This window comes from Carassius carassius, chromosome 43, assembly GCF_963082965.1.
Source record: "Carassius carassius chromosome 43, fCarCar2.1, whole genome shotgun sequence".
In the NCBI taxonomy this organism is placed as follows: Eukaryota; Metazoa; Chordata; class Actinopteri; order Cypriniformes; family Cyprinidae; genus Carassius; species Carassius carassius.
In genome coordinates this window covers 9,295,710-9,306,297 of record NC_081797.1, presented here as the reverse complement: position 1 = coordinate 9,306,297, position 10,588 = coordinate 9,295,710, and the positions used below count along the sequence as shown (strand labels likewise).

Below are 10,588 nucleotides of genomic sequence, written 5' to 3'. Positions count from 1 at the left end.
AATATAAAAACCATCATGTCCACGGAATGTCCCTATAAAAGATGGAAACCCAATGTGTGCGTGTGTGTGTGTGTTTTATACTACATTTTTAAGGCTCTACCTTTGTAACTTGCAGGATTTGGCTGCTATGTCCTCCATGGTCAGAATCCTTCAAATCAGCAGTTATGCTTCATATCATACAGCTATGTAAGCACAAAACTCGAACTAGATAGGTAATAGTACCGTAGTAATGATGTAGTTCTAAATGCAGTTTTTAAAATGTGTTTTTGCATGTATTGGATTAGCATTTTCCCAGAAGATGCATAAATTAATCAAATGTTGTTTGTGTTTTTTTTTATCTTACCTACACGATGAAACCCCAAGGGTGTTCGAGATGCTCAAGATGGAATTCATTCTTCATTTCCTGTCAATACAAGGAAAGAGGGATGTCTTGAAGGAGTTATATTCATCCCAACTCCAGGTACGTTGAATATGAACCATGAATACAAGCAGAATGATAACATTACTCCATTCAAATGGAAACCACACCATAATAAACATAAAGGATATCTTATACAATTAATTAAACGTACAATCAGTTAAATTAAGTTATAATTAAACCTGCAGAGAAAACACACATACTTTTGAAGCTGAATGCCATTAGCAACTACGAAACTACAAAAATGATAAATGACATTAAATGGTGAATTGTAGGAAATTTACTTACCCCTTTGTATTTTATAATCATATAATCAAAGCAGTTTATAACAAGCTTTCTTTGGCCACAAGATGGAGCCAAAACCCTCAAGACTGGGCTTTGTCTATTAAATTATATGGTATATGTTTAGATATATTTAAAGCTCTATGCATCATGTTTAGCATCGTAAGCAGTTCAACAACAATATTTTTAGGAGTTTGATAAGGCTGTTTATTACAGTATCAAAATTAATCATGATTTTAGATATTTATACTGAGCAAAATCGGGTTGTGAGTTGTTTTATGCATAGTTTAACAATGCATGTATTCAGATTCTCTACTTAAAAGTTGATTTAATTTAGGCATATCAAAGATGGATTTTCAAATACCATACAAAGGTTTTCTAAGTGTACCTAATTAAGGTATATACATTTATAAAGCATATTATAATGAATTGAGCGGCAATCATTTGTTTCTTATCTTAGGGATGGATAGGATTAGGATTTGTTACAAAATCAAGATCAGGTTAGACATAGGATTAAGCTTGTAATTAGGATTAAGAAAGGACTGGAAAGAATAGGGAACATCCTGTAACACAAGGTGACACAAATGACTGGTGTTAAACATGGAACAAGATAGATATTAAAGGGACAGTTCACCCAAAAATGAAAATGCTGTCATTAATTATTCACCCTCATGTCGTTCCAAACCCCATTAGACCTTTGTTCATCTTCGGAAAACAAATTAAGATATTTTTGATGAAATCTGAAATCTTTCAAATAGTCGATGTGACATCAGTGGTTCAACTATTTTATGAAGTTACGAGACTTTTTGTGCACAAAGAATACTAAAATGATGTCTGGTGTGAACGGGCCTTAACGATAAGGACAAAGAGAAACAATATCATTGGAAACAGGAATTTTTTTTCTATCTGATGAACATGAAAAACATTTACAGCCAATCAGAATCCACTTTAAAGAGACCGAGCATTTAAAGCAGCAGATGATAAAACTGTAGCGTGGGCTTATAATTAACAGAACATTATCGTCCGTTGATGTGGATGCTAATTTAGTCATAGCTATCTTTATTGGCCTAGTTATGGTTTTTGGTGTGAAGGACCTGGTACCAGACAAGCATTGTTCTCGACAATAATGAATATTAGAAAATATTCTAGGTGCAGTGATTTATCGATCAGTTTAAGTATTTCAGAGCGTGGATATAAAGTACAATGATATACCTCCTAAAATGAATCCATTATATATGTATTAGAATGTGTGTCTCTTTCTATCTATTTATGGAAAAATCTATCCCTAATGGGAATGTTCTACAATTTTACTGTATGGGTTCCACAAAAGGGAGCAGGTCATGAGTGTATAATAGAAGGGACAGGAAACAGCGCTCTCCCATAATTCCAGGACACTCTCAAGATATAAACGTTTTTGCTTGGGGGAAGGGTATGTGAAACCAAGCGTTGTGTCTGATCTCATGTATTAAACCTGACCTTGAGAATCTGATGTTACGCTGCTGAAAAAGCAACCCGTTCTGCATCTCCGTTTTAGTGTTTAGCGTCGGTTGACACTGAAGCATCGGCTGATTGAATGTCTTTGCTGCTGCTATCATCAGGAGCACATGGAGTCAGAGTTAGCATCAGCCTCTGGCATCCATCAGACGAGCACGCCAAGGCTGCGCTGACAAATATCCACTATCAATAGCATCTGACAGGACAACACGGGGTTATGGCCATCCCTGTCAGCGCTATCTATTCTTTTTCAAGTCTGACAGATGTGGGGTAATTAATGGACTTCATTAATCAATCAGAGCCATTGCTAAACTACAGATAAAATATATCGTTATTTACTGTGTGAGAAAGAAATAACGCTTTTAAAGGGATAGTTCACCCAAAAATGAAACATTTGTCATTTACTCAACCTAAACAGTATGACTTATATATATATAAAAAAAATGTACAAGCTGCTCTTTTCTTTACAATGAAAGTCAATTGTTAGCACACACAGTCAAGCAATATTTCATTATATTGGCTTTAAGACAATTTTTATTATGCCTGTTATTTGATATTTGACGGTTTCTGGTCACCGTTCACTTTAATTGTGTGGGGAAAAAAACAACTTAATATATTCTTCTAAACGTCTTTTGTGTGCCACAGAAGAAACCAAGTCAGGTTTGGAGAGACATATGGGTGTATAAATGTTGATAATATTTATTTTGTCTGATTTGCAAGACAAAAAGATAAATGACAGACATCAGATAAAAATCTTGCAGTTTTATTTGCATATAAACTTGGCTAAATGTCACAATGGATAAAAAGTCACAAAACATATAAAGAAAGCATTTACAATAGCAGAAATTACAGAAAACTTTTTTGTGCTTACAAGATTGCAGATCCACAGTGAAATATACAATGCACATTATTACAACTAAAAATGGAGATGAGGAGAAATTAAATGGCTTAGTGTTGTAATGTCATTTCCAGTTTCGAAACCAATAGAATACGAAGAGATTGCAAATCTAGGACAAACAATTGTGCTTGAATCTTTAAAGAGAAATACCAGAATTATCTCTGTATATCTCCTGAGGCAGACCCAATTAAATTGAAAGTTCTCGTCAACTTTGGATATGTGCCAAATGCAAAATCCGATCAGGTACAGTATCTTTGTGATCTGGAGAATTTGCACATTTCTTCTTCTAAAATGTAGTTGTAGGACAAAAGCAGCTCAGCAATAATAAAAATTCAATTCACAACACACAATCGCTTCCGTTGTCTGATAAACTGTGTCACTTTATTTTATGTTGAAAGGAAGAATGCTTGTGTTATGGTGTTTAATGGCCTGGTAGATAAAAATGTCTTCTTGATGAAAAAAAGAGCAAAGTCTGATTGGAGTAATAAATATCAGACCCATTGGACCCTTTGACGGGGTGAAGTACGCACTTATTTAAATCCAAAATTGAATACACCACACAAGAGTTCATAACTATGAATAAGTTTATATTAAATTTACAAAGCACAATTAATATTAAATCAGACATGGTCAAGTATTGCTGAAACTTTTGGGAGTACCTTTAGAATCCACTTTTTAAGATCCTGACCAATAAAAAATAAAACGGAAGGCAACTGATGCAAACAAATTACAAATATGAATTCACAAATTATTATTTACCTACAATAGTTGATTCTCAAGTCATTCAAATGGTGTCGGCTTCAATCCGACTTAAAAAAAAGAAATATTACATTTCCATGCATTTTTAAATACAAGCAGTACAAAAAGACTATTACTTTTAAGTAAGGAAAAGTTATGTAGAAAAAGGGGTGGGGTTTAATGAGTCTCAGGAGTTTCCTGGGTTGGGGAGATCAAATACGATTGGTGGATTGGTAGGCTGGAAGCTGACTGTACATGTGGAGGAGTTGATAAATGTTGTATAGCCATCTGTCATTATACCATACCCTGAGAATGAGAAAGAAAACCTTTTTATACATTTATCTGATATACAATAAAATGCTTTAATATCTATACGTTATCCGCATATTTATTTTAAATATAGTACAATTTATAATATTTGTATTATTACTTTAATATTTTGAACATTTTATATGCATTGTATTTATTCGAAATGTTTTAATATATATATAAAATGTTATATAAGAGTGCCATGCTCTTACCTTCATGTATTCCCCCATATGCGTGGAGTTTGGGTCGGACCCTCTTTTGTACTGTGTTGAGTAGTTCCACGCAGCCAACTCTCTGAAGTTCTTTTGGGACCCAATCTCTGAACCCTGGACAAAGTCCAACATCACATCCTTTGTGGCATATCACCAAATTTATGATGATTTTAAAATACAACAGTCCATCCGCAGACACAAACTGATGTATACATACTCAACATCTAGAGTTACATCCACATTTCAGTGCTTACCCAGAGGAGGCCCATGTGTCATAAGAATATCTACATCTTCAGGGATCTGGTTCCACTTATCGAGGAGAGACTGGCCACGAGGTAAGTTAAACCCCCATCCATTAAACCACGGGGTCCTGTGGGAGCAGACAGACGCATTTTACACACTTCATAAATGTCGAAATCAACATACACATACCTGCATGCTGTTCTCACACATTCGCAAAAGTTGACAGTATAATCAAAAACTATTTTCAAAGTAGACTAGTTGGTAAGGCTTCCGAGTGGTAATGCTTTCGAGTATTGCAGTATCAGATTTGAGGCCATGGCACAACTCAAGCTATTCGTTTCAGTCTCCATCAGGGCGTCCGGCGGTTTGCAGAGGTCATCTGCAGAGGAAACAGATTGATCAAGCTGTCAGCACCAATGAGCAGAAGCATGTTAATAAGAGTTTTATTTCCCCTCTGGGATGGGCCTGCTGACAGCCTGCAGTAACCCGGGCCAGACCTTTATTTACCACTTTCAGACCCCGTCTGATAAGGGCCAAGTGTCTGGCCCCAGCTAGACAAGGCTGTGCAAGGCCGGGGCTAAATGTAGGCCTTGGTAGAGAGGGCAGGAACTGACCCCATGCTGATAAGCAGAGATGGGTGATGGATGGAGGCAGTGCAGACAAATGAGAGTTGGAAGCACTGTGGAGAGCAATGTCTGCAACTGCTCAACAGCACTTCAGAAGCTGCACTACGGTGCAGGATTTCAACCCGGCTTGAAACAAATGCTAAAATGGAGGTGACTATATGTTAATGTGCTTAATTAATGTGAATCTGAATAACATAGCTTCAATGAATGGTCTGGATACAAGGAAACCTCTGGGGTTGGATTCAGGAAATGGTCTTAAAAGTAAAATTCTGATACTTTTATCTTATTTTCTAAGGATTAGGTTTTCTTAAATTTAGGATTGTTCTTCAAAAAAGATGATTCTTTAGTAATTGCCATGGATATTTTTTCTATTTTTACATAAAGGAGAACATCTCATTCAAAACTCGCATGTACTGTATGCACATCAGTTTGTTCTTAAGTTAATGAATTTGGAGTACTCTTAATGAGCAACCATGTGCCAAAGATTGGGAAATGGATATTTCATCTTAGCACTTATAAGTGTTAGCTTTTTTTGTGCATATGATTAAAATTTACTAATTTTTTTCTTGCATTTAGAATATATTAAAGTATCAAAGTTTTTGGTGAATCATAATTTGGTTCATAAAGACATTCATACACAGATTAAAAAAAATTGCTTAAATTAAAAGCACAGTTCATCCAAAAATGGAAATTCCACACCCTCATATCGTTCCAAGACACTTAAGACCTTTGTTCATCTTCGGAACACAACTAAAGATATTTTTGATGAAAATGATTTTTTTTTCTGACCCTGCATAGACAGCAGAGAAACTACCACCTTTAAAAAATTGTTGGATAAAGTCATTATTTTGGTTTTCTTTGCGCACAAATAGTATTCTCATAGCTTCAGAACATTACAGTTGAACCACCGATGTCACATGGACTATTATAACAATATCATTACTACTTTTCTGAGCCTTTAACGTGTCGGTTGCAATGCTGTCTATGCAGGGTCAGAAAGCTCTTGGATTTCATCCCAAAATATCTTTGTGTTCCGAAGATGAACAATGGATTTGTGAGTTTAGTAATTAATGACAGAATCTTAATTTTTGGGTGAACTAACCCTTTAAGACTTGTCTTACAACCACAAAGGTAAAATCTACCAATTTTATAATTATGAAAATTTTTAGCAGCATTCAGCACATATGAAAACATTCTTACATAGGGCATGTTTAAATCCCATCAAGCCAGTTAAAAAATAATAATAATAATTTTAAAAAAACGTATCTAGTATGATTATTATGGTAATATTGAGGCATATTGACTTACAAACTAATTCTAATTAATCTTAAGAAATTTCATCATTACTTTTAGTAGATTTTTGTGAATCCTCTTGTGATATGACCCGATTGATGAATCTGATTAATATAAAAAAGCTTGAAATGAAAGAAGCATTAAAAAGGATGAGATTACAAATACTAAATAGCTTAGTTGAAGCAGCTAATCGCATTAATGCGTCTTAAAGAGCTTGATTCTATGGTGCTCACAGACATACATATATGTATGAGCTCACATGCCCAGCTGTCCGGAGGTTTTTTTACGAGCACTTGACAAAGTCAGAGCCTCTAAGAAGCAAAAGGTTAAGACTAAAGGGGGAAAGGGTTTTCATAACATGTTCTCTGAGACCTGAGGCCTGAATTTTCTTTTTCATTCACTGAATTATGTTGAAATAGACGAGGGACTAGGGCCCAGTCAGCCCTGGAGCGGAGTATTGAAAACCAATTACAGAAAGAAAGAAAAGGTTTTAGAGGAAAAAAGGAAAAAGCATGGAGACTGTCGCTTTAAAATAACTGCCAATTATACTTAGAGACCCAGTTAAACCTTGCAAAAGAACAAGGTCTGTCAAATAAGACAGCTGTTCTCCAAATACGTTTCCTAACCATACGTGACAAGGCTCCAACATCTACTAAAAAAATAAATAAACACAGACAAATGAGACATATACCCCAAACCCCAAGTGTTGGGTGGTCCTGTGGCTCAGTGGTAGAGCATTGCATTAGCAGTGCAAAATGTTGTGGGTTCGATTCCCAGGAAACACACATACTGGTCAAAAAAAAAAAGTACAGCCTGAATGCACTGTAAGTCGCTTTGGATAAAAGTGTCTGATAAATGTATTTATGTAGAGCAGACCATTTTAGACCAATGAGAGAATATTTCTATTGCTAGAAATACCTTTTCTATTATTTTTTATATAGAAAATATACATCAGTGTGTGATTACTGGCTGTATGACCAGCTATCAGTGTGAATGCTGTCGATATGAACGCCCATAAGAGTGTGACAATGACTATATGGTCAGCCATCTGTATGACCGGCCATCAGCATGTGATTACTGATTGTATGACCAGCAATCAGTGTGAATGCTGTATGTCTGGCAATCAAGTGTATGTACTTGACATACAAAACTAATTCTTTTTTCCCCCTCTCTTCTTTGTTTCTTTTGATTGATAAAAAATGTATTCTTGTATTTTTTTAGTGCTCAAATAAATCACTTATACGATGTCTAAGATTCAGTCTATTATTTTATAACTGAAAAAGTATGCATTGGTATGTATAATGATTAAAATAGTTTGTAGAACCCTTACATTTGTAAGGGTTAAATTTGGTGGTTATTTTTCCTCAAATGGTGTGGGAGGACTATACATAATCTCAGAATAATGGCTGCATGAATTTAAATTTTCATGGTATCTTTCGTGTGACTTTCAACTCAATACTTTTCTGGATTGCTCAAGGACTGATTTCATATAGTTGTTTTTGAAATAATAATAAAAAAACATTCAGTGTGGTAAAAATTCTTGGCATTTCAGTGTCTATAACTTTTTATCTTTTTGAGCATTATCAATTCTGGATGAAGGATAGTAAAGCCTAAAGTGTCTTCTTTCCAAATATTAATTTTGTGTGTAGCAGACCATTTCAAGTTAGGTAGGTCATTTTCAGCTGTGAGTCCCATACTGGGGGGAGCAGGTTAACAGGTTAATGTCCATCATCAAAGGCTGGTCTCATAGCTGGTCTACTGTTTGTCTATCCATTAGCACTTCTTCATAGATTTGAGTTTAAGAATAGAGAATAGAGTTGATAGTGGATGAAATATAGCCTGAACACAGGAAATGGCTGCTGAGGTCTCAGTGTATGTATGCTGGGTAGCCGGGCTTGTCCGCGGATGATTGATAGGAAGGCAAATAAAGGCGAGTGGTTGCTTTCGAACACTGTGCACAAGGCTGGTACTCTTGGGTACAATCTCTCAAACCTTGATAGATTTCCCGCAAATTCGTGGCCTAGTGGTTAGAGAGTTTGACTCCTAACCCTAGGGTTAGGTGGATGTGGGTTCGAATCTCGGGCTGGCAATACCATGACTTAGGTGCCCCTGAGAAAAACACCGAACCCCCAACTGCTCCCTGGGTGCCGCAGCATAAATGGCTGCCCACTGCTCCGGGTGTGTGTGTTTACTGTTGTGTGTGTGCACTTTGGATGGGTTAAATGCAGAGCATGAATTCTGAGTATGGGTCACCATACTTGGCTGTATGTCACGTCACTTTCACTTCAAACATACTCAGGCTGGTCTGCTTTAACTCACACACAAACATCAGCACCGAGTCAGGCTTTCATCCGTACATCAAGCTAGTTATTAATGAGATGTCATTACTTCCCAACATGCAACATCTCTTTATGATAAATGTAAAGATTGGCAATAATTAAATGATTTATTATTAGACAACATTTTTATGTAGAATTAACCAAAAACATTTTTCAGTGACTTTTAAATATAATTAACATAATTAAACATTATTATAATTAATAAAGTTAATATAATCATTATATTATTTTCTTAATTCCATTACTTTTGAAGAAAAAATGAAATAAAGTTTAACCATGTAAGTTTAAAAAAAGGATAGAGAGAGAGAGAGAAAAGAGACTTTCACTGTCAAAAACTGTTCAGTACAGAGACACTAGTGTATATTTGTGTCTGCGTGTGTGTTTGTTTTGGCTGTGTCAGCACTTTGTTTTGATGAACTCTCAGTGACCTGGACACATACACACACATTGGCACACAGAAGCAGCCGGCTGAGCCTCAGTAACACACACTCCCAGTGCTTGCTTTGGAATCAGTGTGTTGCTCTAATGCACAGACCTGCAAGTCCTTCAAACACCTCACATGCAAAAAGGATTACTGAAATATTTATCTGCCCCTGACTGCAGGACGGCAAAAGAGAGGGGGATCAGGGAAAGATGTGTGATTGTGAAAGTGATGTTGGAGAAGGTTATCAACGGAGCTGGACAAGGGACAAAAAGAAAAATGTGAGTAGAGAGGAAATGAGACGTTTTAGGGATTTCCTGTCTAGTGTGATTTTGTAAACGCAGAGAACATCCCAGAGCAAGTCTGACAACAAACCTTTTAAATATTCCTTACAATATGGTGCAAATACCAAATATATTTAGATGTAAATGAATCCAAAAACAACTTTTTCTGCCCCTATATCATCAAAGTCTGAAAATACATTAGGTCTAAGTTTGAAGTTTTTGAAATAATATTTTACGCTCACCAAGAATGCATTTACTTATAGTATAAACAGCAATATTGTGAAATATTATTACAGTTTAAAATAACTTTTAAAAAACTGACTAATATGCTGATTTGCTTCTCAGTCTTATTAATATCAATGTTTAAAACAGATGTTGATTAATATTTTTCGTGGAAACTGATAATTTTTTCATAATTCTTTGATGAATAGAAAGTTCAAAAGAACAGCATTTATTTAAAATAGAAATCTTTACAAATTCACACTCACATTATGGATGTGAAATAGCTTAGGAAGACTGCTTCATGTTAATTTAAAGCTATTTATTCATTTGCCAAGAATAAAAAAAGATTGAACCAGTGAATTCAAACAAATCAAAGGAAAAACGAAAAACAAGACCTAGCCTCTCAATAAACAAAACTGGATTAAAACAAAGATTAAAACAATTTATAATAATCTATAATAATATAATTACATGTCATGTTGCACTAAAGCTAACCAGACTGCAGTAAAAAAAAACTTGTCTTTTAAAATAACGCTGACTACAAAGGTAGACTACAACTAAATGAAACATGTTGTGTCTGCACATTGCACCCCCCACCCCCCCCCCCTAAAAAAAAACATTAAAAATAAACTTGTGGCCCACTCAACTACTTAGTATGCTTGTGAATAGATCAGTTTTGAAAGAAACTTCTACATGGCTGACATATTTTTGTATAGTCTGCTTACTAACGGCATCTGACCACTTTTTTTAGTCGGTCCATCGCTCTCTTTCCCTGTGCCCTCACTATGCCCTCCACCCCCCTTGATTTC

General features: G+C 35.5%; 1 protein-coding gene across 1 annotated transcript in view; it reads right to left on the bottom strand.

Moving 5' to 3' along the window:
• Positions 1-3,662: 3,662 nt before the first annotated feature.
• Positions 3,663-10,588, bottom strand: part of mpped2 (metallophosphoesterase domain containing 2b) — a 34,128-nt gene continuing 27,202 nt past the window's right edge. The window contains exons 5-7 of the mRNA XM_059536442.1: positions 4,606-4,721; positions 4,352-4,465; positions 3,663-4,136 (exon numbers count right to left, since the gene is read on the bottom strand). Coding sequence (XP_059392425.1) covers positions 4,018-4,136; positions 4,352-4,465; positions 4,606-4,721 — 349 coding nt within the window. The 3' untranslated portion in view covers positions 3,663-4,017. The remainder of the gene's footprint in view (positions 4,137-4,351; positions 4,466-4,605; positions 4,722-10,588) is intronic.